The sequence below is a fragment of the Panulirus ornatus genome, chromosome 11 (genome assembly GCF_036320965.1).
Source record: "Panulirus ornatus isolate Po-2019 chromosome 11, ASM3632096v1, whole genome shotgun sequence".
Taxonomy (NCBI): Eukaryota; Metazoa; Arthropoda; class Malacostraca; order Decapoda; family Palinuridae; genus Panulirus; species Panulirus ornatus.
The window spans coordinates 42951131-42969817 of NC_092234.1; the positions used below are offsets into that span (position 1 = coordinate 42951131).

The following is an 18687-nucleotide window of genomic DNA, read 5'->3' on the forward strand; positions in this document are numbered from 1 at the left end:
GCACTCACTCTTATCCCCTTTGCCTTTGTACAATGGCACTATGCACGCATTCCGCCAATCCTCAGGCACCTCACCATGAGTCATACATACATTAAATAACCTTACAAACTAGTCAATAATACAGTCACCCCCTTTTTTAATAAATTCCACTGCAATACCATCCAAACCTGCTGCCTTGCCGGCTTTCAAAGCTTTTACTACCTCTTCTCTGTTTACCAAATCATTTTCCCAAACCCTCTCACTTTGCACACCACCTCGACCAAAACACCCTATATCCGCCACTCTATCATCAAACACATTCAACAAACCTTCAAAATACTCACTCCATCTCCTTCTTACATCACCACTACTTGTTATCACCTCCCCATTTGCGCCCTTCACTGAAGTTCCCATTTGCTCCCTTGTCTTACGCACTTTATTTACCTCCTTCCAGAACATCTTTTTATTCTCCCTAAAATTTAATGATACCCTCTCACCCCAACTCTCATTTGCCCTCTTTTTCACCTCTTGCACCTTTCTCTTGACCTCCTGTCTCTTTCTTTTATACATCTCCCACTCAATTTCATTTTTTCCCTGCAAAAATCGTCCAAATGCCTCTCTCTTCTCTTTCACTAATAATCTTACTTCATCCCACCACTCACTACCCTTTCTAATCAACCCACCTCCCACTCTTCTCATGCCACAAGCATCTTTTGTGCAATCCATCACAGCTTCCCTAAATACATCCCATTCCTCCCCCACTCCCCTTACTTCCATTGTTCTCACCTTTTTCCATTCTGTACTCAGTCTCTCCTGGTCCTTCCTCACACAAGTCTCCTTCCCAAGCTCACTTACTCGCACCACCCTCTTCACCCCAACATTCACTCTTCTTTTCTGAAAACCCATACAAATCTTCACCTTAGCCTCCACAAGATAATGATCAGACATCCCTCCAGTTGCACCTCTCAGCACATTAACATCCAAAAGTCTCTCTTTCGCGCGCCTGTCAATTAACACGTAATCTAATAACGCTGTCTGGCCATCTCTCCTACTTACATACGTATACTTATGTATATCTTGCTTTTTAAACCAGGTATTCCCAATCATCAGTCCTTTTTCAGCACATAAATCTACAAGCTCTTCACCATTTCCATTTACAACACTGAACACCCCATGTATACCAATTATTCCCTCAACTGCCACATTACTCACCTTTGCATTCAAATCACCCATCACTATAACCCGGTCTCGTGCATCAAAACCACTAACACACTCATTCAGCTGCTCCCAAAACACTTGCCTCTCATGATCTTTCTTCTCATGCCCAGGTGCATATGCACCAATAATCACCCATCTCTCTCCATCAACTTTCAGTTTTACCCATATTAATCGAGAATTTACTTTCTTACATTCTATCACATACTCCCACAACTCCTGTTTCAGGAGTACTGCTACTCCTTCCCTTGCTCTTGTCCTCTCACTAACCCCTGACTTTACTCCCAAGACATTCCCAAACCACTCTTCCCCTTTACCCTTGAGCTTCGTTTCACTCAGAGCCAAAACATCCAGGTTCCTTTCCTCAAACATACTACCTATCTCTCCTTTTTTCACATGTTGGTTACATCCACACACATTTAGACACCCCAGTCTGAGCCTTCAAGGAGGATGAGCACTCCCCGTGTGACTCCTTCTTCTGTTTCCCATTTTAGAAAGTTAAAAAAAATACAAGGAGGGGAGGATTTCTGGCCCCCCACTCCCGTCCCCTCTAGTCGCCTTCTACGACACGCGAGGAATGCGTGGGAAGTATTCTTTCACCCATATCCCCAGGGATAATATATATATATATATATATATATATATATATATATATATATATATATATATATATATATATATATATATATATATATATATATATATTTTTTTTTTTTTTTTTTTTTATACTTTGTCGCTGTCTCCCGCGTTTGCGAGGTAGCGCAAGGAAACAGACGAAAGAAAATGGCCCAACCCCCCCCATACACATGTACATACACACGTCCACACACGCAATATACATACCTACACAGCTTTCCATGGTTTACCCCAGACGCTTCACATGCCTTGATTCAATCCACTGACAGCACGTCAACCCCTGTATACCACATCGCTCCAATTCACTCTATTCCTTGCCCTCCTTTCACCCTCCTGCATGTTCAGGCCCCGATCACACAAAATCCTTTTCACTCCATCTTTCCACCTCCAATTTGGTCTCCCTCTTCTCCTCGTTCCCTCCACCTCCGACACATATATCCTCTTGGTCAATCTTTCCTCACTCATTCTCTCCATGTGCCCAAACCACTTCAAAACACCCTCTTCTGCTCTCTCAACCACGCTCTTTTTATTTCCACACATCCCTCTTACCCTTACGTTACTTACTCGATCAAACCACCTCACACCACACATTGTCCTCAAACATCTCATTTCCAGCACATCCATCCTCCTGCGCACAACTCTATCCATAGCCCACGCCTCGCAACCATACAACATTGTTGGAACCACTATTCCTTCAAACATACCCATTTTTGCTTTCCGGGATAATGTTCTCGACTTCCACACATTTTTCAAGGCTCCCAAAATTTTCGCCCCCTCCCCCACCCTATGATCCACTTCCGCTTCCATGGTTCCATCCGCTGACAGATCCACTCCCAGATATCTAAAACACTTCACTTCCTCCAGCCTCTCACCATTCAAACTCACCTCCCAATTGACTTGACCCTCAACCCTACTGTACCTAATAACCTTGCTCTTATTGACATTTACTCTTAACTTTCTTCTTCCACACACTTTACCAAACTCCGTCACCAGCTTCTGCAGTTTCTCACATGAATCAGCCACCAGCGCTGTATCATCAGCGAACAACAACTGACTCACTTCCCAAGCTCTCTCATCCCCAACAGACTTCATACTTGCCCCTCTTTCCAAAACTCTTGCATTTACCTCCCTAACAACCCCATCCATAAACAAATTGAACAACCATGGAGACATCACACACCCCTGCCGCAAACCTACATTCACTGAGTACCAATCACTTTGCAGGGAAAAAATGCAATTGAGTGGGAGAAGTATAAAAGAAAGAGACAGGAGGTCAAGAGAAAGGTGCAAGAGGTGAAAAAAAGGGCAAATGAGAGTTGGGGTGAGAGACTATCAGTAAATTTTAGGGAGAATAAAAAGATGTTCTGGAAGGAGGTAAATAGGGTGCGTAAGACAAGGGAGCAAATGGGAACTTCAGTAAAGGGCGTAAATGGGGAGGTGATAACAAGTAGTGGTGATGTGAGAAGGAGATGGAATGAGTATTTTGAAGGTTTGTTGAATGTGTCTGATGACAGAGTGGCAGATATAGGGTGTTTGGGTCGAGGTGGTGTGCAAAGTGAGAGGGTTAGGGAAAATGATTTGGTAAACAGAGAAGAGGTAGTAAAAGCTTTGCGGAAGATGAAAGCCGGCAAGGCAGCAGGTTTGGATGGTATTGCAGTGGAATTTATTAAAAAAGGGGGTGACTGTATTGTTGACTGGTTGGTAAGGTTATTTAATGTATGTATGACTCATGGTGAGGTGCCTGAGGATTGGCGGAATGCTTGCATAGTGCCATTGTACAAAGGCAAAGGGGATAAGAGTGAGTGCTCAAATTACAGAGGTATAAGTTTGTTGAGTATATATATATATATATATACAAAATAAATAAATAAATCATATAAGATGAGGACACCTGTATAATGTATGCCCTCCCCTGCAGAAAGTTGATAATAATATTGGCAGAAAGAAAGGTCTTTAGATTTTCTGTTTCCCATTATAGAATTAAAGGGATATCCATAATAGTGAAGGATATGTACAAAAGAGTTATCTGACATACCTTATATGATCTCAGTGTAATGCTGAAGTCAGTGCATAGATTTCCTAGGATAGTGATGGAGATGGTTGTGCAACATCTGTTGTTACAATCTGAGGCATCTTTGAGTCACCATTTACACTGCATGCATAGGGAAGAAACCAAGGTAATACCTAGAAGCTGTACAAATGTCAAGATATTGGCAAGCCATCAGAAGAATCCCATGAACATTAACACCATAGTTATGAATTCTGGTAGCTCCTGGACAAACAACTGTTTAATGGTTAATATCATAATTGAAGTAGAATATCACAAGCTGTGGTTTCAGTGCATTATACATGACAGCTAGAGACTGAGTGTGAACGAATGTGGCCTTTGTTGTCTTTTCCCAGCGCTACCTCGCGCACATGCGGGGGGAGGGGGTTGTTATTTCATGTGTGGCGGGGTGGCGATGGGAATGAATAAAGGCAGACAGTATGAATTATGTATATGTGTGTATATGTATATGTCTGTGTGTGTATATATATGTATATGTTGAGATGTATAGGTATGTATATTTGCACATGTGGATGTGTATGTATATACATGTGTATGTGGGTGGGTTGGGCCATTCTTTTGTCTGTTTCCTTGTGCTATCTCGCTAACGTGGGAGACAGCAACAAAGCAAAATGAATAAATAAATAAAGCAAGTCTTTAGTTAGTGTTGTACAGAAACTTTTTTTTTTTAAGCTCCAATCATAGAATTTTGAAGGAAATTGGAAACTTACATTTCTGTTTTACATAGTTATTCACTGTTTCCCATGTCAGCTAAGCAGCATCAGGAACAACAGAAAGGTTTCATTCACTCTCATCCATTCTCCAGCTGTCATGTGTAAAGCATCAAAATAACATGCTTCCTTTCCACAACCAAGCCCCACAGACCTTCCCATGGTTTCCATAGCTGCTCTATATGCCTTGGTTCAGTCCATAGACAGCATGTCTCACGCATGCCACTTGAAAAGGGCTAAGTCATAGTTGTTAGGAAACACATGAGAGTTCCAAAGCTTGGAGATGTAGGGAAAATAAACAAATAACAAAGTGGCTTACCCATGAGTTGCTGATAGCCACTCAGTAATTTTATGATGCATTTGCTTACTGGGTATTTATATTGGGAACTCAAGCAGCCAGGTTTAAAGTGGAGGAACCAGAGTGATACCTCTAAAAGGGAATTAATTAATATTGTAGCAGTGGGCAAGTGAGTCTTGTTGTGATGTTAGATTCAGAGAGTTGATAAGGTAGACTACTTTAGACTCTTTTCACTAAGTATGTAGAGCTGGAGCCTACTTAGATGTGAAAGGAGTACTTCATATAAGGACAGATCAATCCTTCATATAAATTGAACCTTGTTGAGAAGAAAATGATTTATGGCCTGTAAACAGGAGCCCCAGTATCTTAAAGGAAAGTTTAGCAATTTGTGTAATGTGAAGCCTCCAAGGTAGGTTAGATATATCAGTTATACCAAAGCTGTTCATTGTATGTATTGGTGGAACTATAGAGCCATCAAAAAAGAATAGGAAAGCTGTGCAGAGATTTTGAAGGACTTTGGTAGAAATTGGGTTTTGGGGGCATTATAATTAACCAAGCTCTGTCTACCTTATTCAGATATCCTGGCCCAGTCTGAGTGTATAGAAGAAATTGTCTCAATATGAGACACAGATCTAGTAAAAGGAGATAGGACAGCTTTAAAGGAAGTGGAGGAATACATTGTTGAGTTGTCAGCATATGAGTGCATTTGGTTAACTGTTGAAGAAAGGAAATTGTTTATAAAAAGGGGGGCAAGAGTGCAGGAGACAAGACAGAACCTTAAGGCACACTGCTGGTAATAGGGATAGATTGGCCAGAAAGTAGCTACATAAAAGGGAATAGATTGAGGGAGGGAAGCAGAAAGTCAGCTTGGAGATGAGACTTTTATACCATACCCTGTTGAAAGCTTTTGACATATTGAGGGCTACATGTTATTCTCCAAAATCCCTCAGATGATGACCAGTCTTTAGTAAGAATTGAGAGGATATCACCAGTGGACCTTTCTTTGTGGAAGCCATATTTATGATCAGAGAGGATGTGGGAGTTTAGAAGAGATTCAAAGACTTTGAACACTGTAAAAGTTAAAGCACTTGGACCATAGTTAGAGGGGCTAGGGCTGTCTCCCTTCTTTGGGATGGGATGTATCTTTGCATGTTTTCATGAAGAAATAAAGGTTTTGTTTTTTAGACATATTTGGAAAAGATGAGAAAGGACAGATGCAGGTTCAGAAACGCACACTTTAGACAAACAGATGGCTGGATGTTTATCTATCTATATCTCTTGACTTCTGTTCCATTCTGGAACTCCCTCAAGTAGGTAACCACAGCAAAAGAGTCTCCATAATTGATGAATTCCAGTGCTGCTTCTTAGCCTTTAGTGACTCACCCTTAATAGGCCACTCATGAATGGCGAGTCTGATGTTTGCAGAGTGATTACTTCTATCTAATGCTCCTGCCTGACATTCCTATCTACTACTCTACCTAATGTTTCTACCTGATGCTCCTACCTAAATGTTCCTACTTACTACTTCTATCCATTCCTTCTGCCATTTTAACCAAAGGCAGGGCTAGCTCACAGTGCTCACAAGAAAATGTAAAGTTACGAAGAATGAGCTGTGTGAGTTAAGTGTTGTCAAGTGTTATATATGGCAAGGAGATTTTGTATGATTGTGGAAAGACTGCCAGTAGTGCATGTGTGGATGAGGCAGAAAGAAAAGACAGCTACCTGGGTCAGAGAAGTGCAACATGTCATTATCTCTTCCGGTACTCAGGTGGGTAGTTCTGGTAAGATACCTCCCTCGTTGTTAGCTGCTTACCATCTACTATGTCATCTAGTCTGTAAGCCTTGCTTGTATCTAGAGAGAGAATTGCTTTACAGATAGTATAGGATTGGTAAGAGGAGCATTATGGGATGAGGGAAAGTTACAGTCATCTAAGATGGAGTTAGAGGAGAAAAGAGAATTAATAATCGTGCTTTGTTTTTGTTAATTGACTGTAGGACAGTCATAATGGAGGGAAAGTAAAGGAAGGGTTGAGCAATAGAGGTTGTCAGAGATGCCATTAGGCAAAGACCAAGAGGGGTATTCACCTTACTTTGGATAAAGGAACACTTTGCTTCATGAATAACATACTTGCAATGATTGCAAGAAAGATAGATGCTGAATGGTAATTGGAGGAAGGAGAGTTTTTGTAAACCCAATATGCCAAATTCTTTACCTGAATGGCTTGAGATCAGGAATGCCTGGATCATGAATTCAGAAAAGAGAGAGTCTGAGGGGAAGAGGGGGTGTATGCTCACATTCCTGCAAGAATAACCTGCATTGTATGTTCAACAGAATCATCACCTGAGGAGAGGCAAGGGATGTGAAAAGAGAATTTCTGAAGGTAATCAAGGCATTGTTGATAAAGTGCCAATTTATGCATTTGGAAATGGCTGTTGGAGGTGATGTACTTCCTAGAAATACATTTATGAGATCATGGTCAGATGAACCAATTGTGGGTGTGGTGAGATGGGTTGGGCGTAAAGAACAGATCTAGTGTGTAAGGAGAGTGAACACAGTAGTCAGGTAAGGTGAGTGATTCTTTGATTAAGAACGAAGAATATGAGTCCTCCACCATTTGTATGGGTGGAGTTCTTCAGTTGCATATGGTGTACATTTAAGTCTGCTAAGTAGACCTCAGCCTGAATGGGAGAGGATGCCACAGCCTCATGGCAGGAATATAGGTATGGTCAGATGAACCAATATAAAGTATATTGTTTTTTTAATTTTCCAAAAGAAGGAACGGAGAAGGGGGCCAGGTGAGGATATTCCCTCAAAGGCCCAGCCCTCTGTTCTTAACGCTACCTTGCTAACACGGGAAATGGCGAATAGTTTGAAAGAAAAAAGTTATGAAATTTGTAGAGTTAGTAGAGCAGTAGGCAAAAAAAATGAGAATAATGGTAAGTGGGAGACAGACCTTGAGCCAGATGACACCAAAGTTTAGGGATTCGTAGTCGTCTGGGTGTGTAACAGTTGTGCTAATGCTGGAATAAGCGCAGACACCATCAGTGAAGGGCGTAAATGGGGAGGTGATAACAAGTAGTGGTGATGTGAGAAGGAGATGGAATGAGTATTTTGAAGGTTTGTTGAATGTGTCTGATGACAGAGTGGCAGATATAGGGTGTTTTGGACGAGGTGGTGTGCAAAGTGAGAGGGTTAGGGAAAATGATTTGGTAAACAGAGAAGAGGTAGTAAAAGCTTTGCGGAAGATGAAAGCCGGCAAGGCAGCAGGTTTGGATGGTATTGCAGTGGAATTTATTAAAAAAGGGGGTGACTGTATTGTTGACTGGTTGGTAAGGTTATTTAATGTATGTATGACTCATGGTGAGGTGCCTGAGGATTGGCGGAATGCGTGCATAGTGCCATTGTACAAAGGCAAAGGGGATAAGAGTGAGTGCTCAAATTACAGAGGTATAAGTTTGTTGAGTATTCCTGGTAAATTATATGGGAGGGTATTGATTGAGAGGGTGAAGGCATGTACAGAGCATCAGATTGGGGAAGAGCAGTGCGGTTTCAGAAGTGGTAGAGGATGTGTGGATCAGGTGTTTGCCTTGAAGAATGTATGTGAGAAATACTTAGAAAAGCAAATGGATTTGTATGTAGCATTTATGGATCTGGAGAAGGCATATGATAGAGTTGATAGAGATGCTCTGTGGAAGGTATTAAGAATATATGGTGTGGGAGGCAAGTTGTTAGAAGCAGTGAAAAGTTTTTATCGAGGATGTAAGGCATGTGTACGTGTAGGAAGAGAGGAAAGTGATTGGTTCTCAGTGAATGTAGGTTTGCGGCAGGGGTGTGTGATGTCTCCATGGTTGTTTAATTTGTTTATGGATGGGGTTGTTAGGGAGGTAAATGCAAGAGTCCTGGAAAGAGGGGCAAGTATGAAGTCTGTTGGGGATGAGAGAGCTTGGGAAGTGAGTCAGTTGTTGTTCGCTGATGATACAGCGCTGGTGGCTGATTCATGTGAGAAACTGCAGAAGCTGGTGACTGAGTTTGGTAAAGTGTGTGGAAGAAGAAAGTTAAGAGTAAATGTGAATAAGAGCAAGGTTATTAGGTACAGTAGGGTTGAGGGTCAAGTCAATTGGGAGGTGAGTTTGAATGGAGAAAAACTGGAGGAAGTGAAGTGTTTTAGATATCTGGGAGTGGATCTGTCAGCGGATGGAACCATGGAAGCGGAAGTGGATCATAGGGTGGGGGAGGGGGCGAAAATTTTGGGAGCCTTGAAAAATGTGTGGAAGTCGAGAACATTATCTCGGAAAGCAAAAATGGGTATGTTTGAAGGAATAGTGGTTCCAACAATGTTGTATGGTTGCGAGGCGTGGGCTATGGATAGAGTTGTGCGCAGGAGGATGGATGTGCTGGAAATGAGATGTTTGAGGACAATGTGTGGTGTGAGGTGGTTTGATCGAGTAAGTAACGTAAGGGTAAGAGAGATGTGTGGAAATAAAAAGAGCGTGGTTGAGAGAGCAGAAGAGGGTGTTTTGAAATGGTTTGGGCACATGGAGAGAATGAGTGAGGAAAGATTGACCAAGAGGATATATGTGTCGGAGGTGGAGGGAACGAGGAGAAGAGGGAGACCAAATTGGAGGTGGAAAGATGGAGTGAAAAAGATTTTGTGTGATCGGGGCCTGAACATGCAGGAGGGTGAAAGGAGGGCAAGGAATAGAGTGAATTGGAGCGATGTGGTATACAGGGGTTGACGTGCTGTCAGTGGATTGAATCAAGGCATGTGAAGCGTCTGGGGTAAACCATGGAAAGCTGTGTAGGTATGTATATTTGCGTGTGTGGACGTGTGTATGTACATGTGTATGGGGGGGGGGTTGGGCCATTTCTTTCGTCTGTTTCCTTGCGCTACCTCGCAAACGCGGGAGACAGCGACAAAGTATATAAAAAAAAAAAAAAAAAAAAAAAAAAAAAAAAAAACATCATTGAAATTGAGTCATTTTGAAATAGAATCATGAGTGAAGATTACAGGTGGATATGTGGAAGAGTTCAGTGAAAATTATCATTCAAAAATTGAGTGTCAAGTAAAAGTAAGATATATGGAGTGATGCTAGTTAGATGGTGCTTTTAAGATATATGGAGTGATGCTAGTTAGATGGTGCTTTTAAGATATATGGAGTGATGCTAGTTAGATGGTGTTCAACAGAAGAGAGGTTAGTAGAAAGACCATTAATGTTTGTGCATGAATGATAAATGTCAGGTCTCTTAGCAGGATGATGTTTGTGGGAGGGGTTAGTACTTCTACTACTTGAACCCTCCTTGTTGGGAGTAGAGTTAGACAGGAATATGTGCTTAGGATTAGGGGCCATAATATCAGAGTCTGCCACGTTTATGTTGAAAGAATTATGGAGAAAAGAGGGAGCTAATGTGAAGAGAAGTAAAAAATTCAGTTGTATAATAGGGTTGTGGTGTATGTGAGAAGATGGAAAGATGGCATGTTATCCTCATTGTAATGAGATAGAATAAAGTATCAGCACTCTCAACATGGAGAGTGTAAAATGGGTTCAGGCATTACTTCTTTGTTAAGATGATTTAACCTCCCTGGATGGCTGCTGTCTTCAACCTACAACTTATATTGTACTATCTTTCCCTGCAAGCAGAGCAGTATGTCTTGTGCAGAATCTCTATCAGGTGTTCTGGATACCAACCATTTCTTCTCCATAAAGTGTCATAAACCCAAACCCAAAAGCAACATATGCTAGATTTGCCATACAATTTTGGATGTTGAATTGACTGTCAGGTATTTTGCAAAGAATAGATAAGGAGAAAGTACAAAGAAAAATGCAGGAAGAGAGAAAGAAGTAAATTTTATACATCATTAAAGCAATCATTGAAATAGCCAGTGAGACACAAGGGAGTAATATGGCTGTCTTCCAAATTTCTTTCCTCCTGTCACATGGATAATGCACCCATTTACAACTGAGTAAACAGGGGATATGCCTTTCAGAGTTTATAACTAAAATTAGAAACACAAGTTATGAGCTAAGCACTTTAATAATGTATTCATTTTTCTAGTGTATATCATACATAGACTTTTTTGTTCCACTCATATTAATCTTTAATATTGTCAACATCACCAGGTACCTGAACATGTGTGGGTCCTCTGTGACATTCAAACCTATTCGACAAGTATTAGCAAGATGTAGTCATCTAGAAAGCTTAAACTTAACCTCTTGCCGGGCCCTTCCACGAGGAGTGAAACGATTATATGAGGCGCCTCAACTGGTCACCCTTCGAGCAGATATTGCAAATGGCAAATATGATGAGAATCCTGATGAAGATGATGATGATTAGGCCACTTCAGGGCCTATGAAGAGGTTAGCTACATATTTTAAATGCATTGTTAATCATTGTCTTTGCTATGTGAAACATGTCAAAAATAATATGTCCTCCATTACTATTATTATTGTTATTATTATGTGAGAAAACATATTTTCTGTGTCTTTTATGATATAGTTTCTGATTGTAATGTTGATTTCAGAGCCAAAATTCGAACTGACCAGCTCATGTGCCCAGTACAAAGCAAATATATTTTGCCCCAACAAGTGACTGTGAGGAAACTCCTGTGTACAAGGAAAGTCCTTCGTATCTGGTGGACATAATTTGGCCTCACAAATTGGATAGGGAAGTTGGGGTCATTTAAATATTTTCATGATGTTTGCCACAGAATATGGTAAAGTATATTGTTTTGTAAATGTTTTACAGTCTATAAAGGGTGGGTGGGAGGTGTTATATTTAAGATATGCATATGCTCCCAAGATGTAGGCCCATATTCAGTAGATTGCCTCTGGTTAAACACTGCTCTTCTGGTGTGCTTAAAACATAATACATTGTTAACTTCCCTATGTGTTTATTCTTAGCAATTGCTGAAACATCTCTGTTGATGATATGGTTTCATATATTCTGTAAAGATAAACAAGGGTTAATTACAGCTGTGTTTTGTGTGTGTATCCTTGGGATATCATGAGTGTAGTGTTTGATCTGAGTAGATCTCCTAAATTGGCTTGTAGTTACTCTTGTTAAGTCTGTGTTCATTGTCCTACCACCAAGTCCTCCAGAGGTAATATTATTCCAAGATTATCCTGCCAGTGTTACTTTTATTCTACCAGTGTTTATATATTCCCAGCAAGAGTCACTTTTGTCTTGGAAGTACTTTTTTTCTGTCAGTCAGCATTGTCCTTTTAATGTTACTTGTGTAGAGTCAGTATAATGCCAGTGCAGTAATTGGAGTTATTGATATTCTGTAGAGGATAAGAAAACCCTTCATATGTTGGTAAGACCATAATGGGTTGAATATGATATTGCCATATGTAATACTGTTGGGTCAATGCTGATGATATTCCTTTGCAAAATTTTTATGTTTATTTAAATAAACCATCCAGTGTTGATAGTCCTGCTTTGAAGTTTTTGTGGGTGATTTAATTTTTATAACCATCTTTTGTCATTAGCTTGATGGATGTTAAGAAACAGAGTTGTGACTCATGGTGCTTCACTCATTGTAATTATTACCAAGGATGATTGCCTTTTTGATGCAATTATTTGTGAAACAGCTTGTTGGCCATTCCGTATAGCAGCATGTAATGGTACCTAGTAAGGATGTAACTGAAGTGAATATGATTATAGTGACTGAAGCTTAAAATTGACTCAGTTTTGCATCTTGACTTTGCACAAGTTGAAAGTTTTCAGAACCATTGATTTTGTTTGTTTTTGATTTGCTGATATCCAGTTTTGTTCCATAGGAGATATGGATTTTTAAACAGGTTTTACATTTGAACAGCCATTTCCTTTCTGAACTTTCGTTACACATCAGGAAGGCCTATCATTTGAAAGTGTTGGTAATTTTGTTTTGTTTGACTGGTATACAGTATATTGTACAGACTATTGAAATTACTAGTGAAAATGACAGAATACAACTTAGGAAAATGTAGATATTTAACCTTGTGGGTCATTGTGTAAACAGGTCTTGAGGATCCCCTGTTCACCAGTAACATACTGGCATCCATTTTGATATATTAATCAGCTTTAGGCTAATGAGAAAGTGTAACACATTAATATAGATTCCAAGATGTTTTATATTTATGCATATTGTATGCATATATTTTAACTAGTGAAACATTCAATTCTATTTTGTTATATGATGAAATTTAAAGCCCCTCGTTGCATAAAATTAAGTGTTCTAAGTCATTAGCTCATTAAATCTGTCTTATTAGTAGCTTCTCAAGCACATGTTATTCTTGAGTCATAAAATTGTTGACATTGGATGTGATATTTAAAATTATATAAGATGAATTTATACGTTGCACAATGATATCATTACGCCCTTTTTGCCAAGGACATACGTAAAACGTTGTGCCTTCTTGTGTCCATAACAAGCACATATAATTTAGTGTCCAAAGTTTTGAGTAACCCAAAAGGACATTTAGAAAATAACTATCATGTCTTATTAGCACAAATTGTCTTCCTGTTCCATCATACAAAAGTTGTGATCCATTAGCTTTTTACTTTTGTGAGGTAATGCAAGGATTTTGACAGGACCTTTAAAGTAGTGATTAAATGCATTTCACACACACACACCCACACACACACACACTTATGCAGAAATTGGAAAAGTGATTTTACATTAAAGTTTAAGAGATGGGGCTCAGAGAGTGTAGAACTCCTTGTATTGTACAAATCACTAGATTAATACACACTTCTGTGACAGTAAAATGGTGGATGAATTGAATAAGATAAGAAATGAGACTATTTATATATATATACTTTTTTCATGCTTTAATGCTGTTTTCCACGTTATCAAGGTAGTGCCAAGAAACAGAAAAAGAAAGACATACACTATTTTTTTTTTTCATATATATTTGCCTTATTTTCTTTTAAACTTGTTTGCTGTTTCTCACAGTAGTAAGATAGTGCCAGGAACAGATGAAGAATGGCCACATTTGCTCACGTTCACTCTCCAGCTGCCATGTAAAATGCATTGAAACCAAAGCCCCCATCCACAGTCAATCCCCTTACTCACTGTTGTCCTTTATATGCCTCATCACTCCAATGCATTCCATTCCATGCAAGCCTCTTACTCTCCTGAACATTCAAGCCACAGAACCCCAAAGCCTCTTTCACTGTAATCTTTTATCTCTTTCTTTGTTTCTCCTTCCCCTTACTCTTTCCACTGTCAGTGAGGTTAGATGCAACTGTACAGTCAGGATCACACATAATGCCCACTGATCAGGTGATATGACCTCTTAGGTTTACGTCTCGCTTACCACGTCAGGCATACAGAATCATTAATGCCTTTTTCACCTGTACCAGAATTATTGTCCTAGAATGTAATGAATTGACATCATGTGCTCTTTCAGAAATGTCTGATGTCTTAATGTCAGACACCTGGTTAAATTCTGCATAGATCCCTGAGTATATGATTCTTTATTTTATAAGGTGGTGGCATTGTACTCGACATCCATGACAAACTCGGTTTAGAAATTAGTGCATACAGTTCACCGTATATTCAGTTGATAGATAAGACTCAAAATTGTTCAAACTTCATGAAGGCAAAGATGGAGTTTTGTGTGATAAAATTAAATCCTTAGTCAGTGATAAAGAAGCAATAATTTTAAGTTTTCATTAATCCCAATATCTATTGACGTGCTATCAGTGGATTGAACCAGGGCATGTGAAGCGTCTGGGGTAAACCATGGAAAGTTCTGTGGGGTCTGGATGTGGAAAGGGAGCTGTGGTTTCGGTGCATTATACATGACAGCTAGAGACTGAGTGTGAACGAATGTGGCCTTTGTTGTCTTTTCCTAGCGCTACCTCGCGCACATGCGAGGGGAGAGGGTTGTTATTTCATGTGTGGTGGGGTGATGGTGGGAATGAATAAAGACAGACAGTATGAAATATGTACATGTGTATATGTATGTGTATATATATGTATATGTTGAGATGTATAGGTATGTATAGTTATGTGCGTGGACATGTATATATATACATGTGTATATGGGTGGGTTGGGCCATTCTTTCGTCTGTTTCCTTGCACTACCTCGCTAACGTGGGAGACAGCGACAAAGTAGAATGAATAAATAAATAATCTATTTGGACATTATGATATGACCATGAAGGAAACAGATTAATTAATTGAATGAGAAACTGCTTTCTAATTTAGATGATCTGAGACCCATCGAAGGGCTGTGGTATGTTATATTTAGTAATGTTCACAAACTTGGAGGTAATCAGTACCTGTATGTTTGGTGAAAAGCTGAGAAATTGTCAGATTCGCTGTAAAGTGATGATTCAGTTATAAAGAAAACAGCATGATTATACCCAATTTTAGATTAGCTGAACTTGATTGATTGCGTCATGACGTAGGCAAGGTAAATTGGATCAGATTATTAGCTATGGATACAGTTGAATAGACATGGACTAGCTTCAGGAATGCAATACTTCCCCTAGGAAGAATCAGTGCCCTTAAAAAGGGTACGTACATAAAAAGGGTACATACCCAACCCAGGTGTTTACCCTCTCCTTGGTGCTGGTTGACAAATGGGTACCTGGCCTAGGCTGAGTGTATGTGTATACATGGTTATATATCTGTCTTTACAGTGAAGTGAAGGTTCTGCGATTAAGTATGATAATAGATATACATGTTATTATAGATAATTGCTGTTTCATGCATCAGCGAAGTAGTGCCAGGAAACAGATGAAGAATGGCCCATCCACTCATATACATACATATATACATAAACGCCCATGTACGCTTATATACATACATATACATATCAACTTTTATGTTTATTTTTATTTTTATTTTGCTTTGTCGCTGTCTCCCGCGTTTGCGAGGTAGCGCAAGGAAACAGACGAAAGAAATGGCCCAACCCATCCCCTTACACATGTATATACATACACATCCACACACACAAATAAACATACCTATACATCTCAATGTACACATATATATACACACACAGACATATACATATATACACATGTACATAATTCATACTGTCTGCCTTTATTTATTCCCATCACCACCTCGTCACACATGGAATAACATCCCCCTCCCCCCTCATGTGTGCGAGGTAGCACTAGGAAAAGACAACAAAGGCCTCATTCGTTCACACTCAGTCTCTAACTGTCATGTAATAATGACCGAAACCACAGCTCCCTTTCCACATCCAGGCCCCACAGAACTTTCCATGGTTTACCCCAGACGCTTCACATGCCCTGGTTCAATCCATTGACAGCACGTCGACCCCAATATACCACATCATTCCAATTCACTCTATTCCTTGCATGCTTTTCACCCTCCTGTATGTTCAGGCCCCGATCACTCAAAATCTTTTTCACTCCATCTTTCCACCTCCAATTAGGTCTCCCACTTCTCCTCGTTCCCTCACTTCTGACACATATATCCTCTTGGTCAATCTTTCCTCACTCATTCTCTCCATGTGACCAAACCATTTCAAAACACCCTCTTCTGCTCTCTCAACCACACTCTTTTTATTACCACACATCTCTCTTACCCTATTGTTACTTACTAGATCAAACCACCTCACACGACATATTGTCCTCAAACATCTCATTTCCAGCACATCCACCCTCCTGCGCACAACTCTATCCATAGCCCACGCCTTGCAACCATACAATATTGTTGGAACCATTATTCCTTCAAACATACCCATTTTTGCTTTCCGAGATAATGTTCTCGACTTCCACACATTCTTCAAGGCTCCCAGAATTTTTGCCTCCTCCCCCCACCCTATGATTCACTTCTGCTTCCATGGTTCCATCCACTGCCAGATCCACTCCCAGATATCTAAAACACTTTAGTTCCTCCAGTTTTTCTCCATTCAAACTTACCTCCCAATTGACTTGACCCTCAACCCTACTGTACCTAATAACCTTACTCTTATTCACATTTACTCTCAACTTTCTTCTTTCACACACTTTACCAAACTCAGTCACCAGCTTCTGCAGTTTCTCACATGAATCAGCCACCAGCGTTGTATCATCAGCGAACAACAACTGACTCACTTCTCAAGCTCTCTCATCCACAACAGACTGCATACTTGCCCCTCTTTCCAAAACTCTTGCACTCACCTCCCTAACAACCCCATCTATAAACAAATTAAACAACCATGGAGACATCACACACCCCTGCCGCAAACCTACATTCACTGAGAACCAATCACTTTCCTCTCTTCCCACACGTACACATGCCTTACATCCTTGATAAAAGCTTTTCACTGCTTCTAACAACTTGCCTCCCACACCATATATCCTTAATACCTTCCACAGAGCATCTCTATCAACTCTATCAAATGCCTTCTCCAGATCCATAAATGCTACATACAAATCCATTTGCTTTTCTAAGTATTTCTCACATACATTGTTCAAAGCAAACACCTGATCCACACATCCTCTACCACTTCTGAAACCACACTGCTCTTCCCCAATCTGTGTGGTTGAGAGAGCAGAAGAGTGTTTTGAAATGGTTTGGTCACATGGAGAGAATGAGTGAGGAAAGACTGACCAAGAGGATATATGTGTCAGAGGTGAAGGGAACGAGAAGTGGGAGACCAAATTGGAGGTGGAAAGATGGAGTGAAAAAGATTTTGAGTGATCGGGGCCTGCACATGCAGGAGGGTGAAAGGCATGCAAGGAATAGAGTGAATTGGAACGAAGTGGTATACTGGGGTCGACGTGCTGTCAATGGATTGAACCAGGGCATGTGAAGCATCTGGGGTAAATCATGGAAAGTTCTGTGGGGCCTGGATGTGGAAAGGGAGCTGTGGTTTCAGTGCATTATTACATGACAGTTAGAGACTGAGTGTGAACGAATGTGGCCTTTGTTGTCTTTTCCTAGTGCTACCTCGCACACATGAGGGGGGAGGGGGTTGTTATTCCATGTGTGGCAAGGTGGCGATGGGAATGAATAAAGGCAGACTATGAATTATGTACATGTGTATATATGTATATGTCTGTGTGTGTATATATATGTATACATTGAGATGTATAGGTATGTATATTTGTGTGTTTGGATGTGTATGTATATACATGTGTATGTGGGTGGATTGGGCCATTCTTTCGTCTGTTTCCTTGCGCTATCTCGCAAACACGGGAGACAGTGACAAAGTATAAAAAAAAAAAAAAAATATATATATATATATTATATATATATATATATGTGTGTGTGTGTGTGTGTGTGTGTGTGTGTGTGTGTGTGTGTGTAATGCACCAAAACCACAGCTCCCTTTCCACATCCAGGGCCCACAAAACTTTCCATGGTTTACCTGAGATGCTTCACATGCCCTGATTCAATCCATTGACAGCACATTGACCCCAGTATACCACATCATTCCAATTCACTCTATTCCTTGCATGTCTCACTGTCCTGTATGTTCAGGCCCCGATCACTCAAAATCTTTTTCACTCCATCCTTCCGCCTCCAATTTGGTCTCCCACTTCTTGTTCCCTCTACCTCTGACACATATATCCTCTTGGTCAATCTTTCCTCACTCATTCTCTCCATGTGACCAAACCATTTCAATACACCCTCTTCTGCTCTCTCATCCACACTCTTTTTATTACCACACATCTCTCTTACCCTTTCATTACTAACTCGATCAAACCACCTCACACCACATATTGTCCTCAAACATTTCATTTCCAAAACATCCACCTTCCTCTGGACAACCTACCTATAGCCCATGCCTCACAACCATTAACATTGTTTGAACCACTATTCCTT

The 18687-nt window shown here is 40.2% G+C and overlaps 1 protein-coding gene across 1 annotated transcript in view; it reads left to right on the forward strand.

Moving 5' to 3' along the window:
• The window catches only part of Fbl6 (F-box and leucine-rich repeat protein 6), a 110654-nt gene extending 97413 nt beyond the window's left edge, over nt 1-13241 (forward strand). Inside the window, exons 9-10 of the mRNA XM_071666840.1 lie at nt 11027-11263; nt 11428-13241. Coding sequence (XP_071522941.1) covers nt 11027-11240 — 214 coding nt within the window. The 3' untranslated portion in view covers nt 11241-11263; nt 11428-13241. The remainder of the gene's footprint in view (nt 1-11026; nt 11264-11427) is intronic.
• The last annotated feature ends 5446 nt before the right edge of the window (nt 13242-18687 follow it).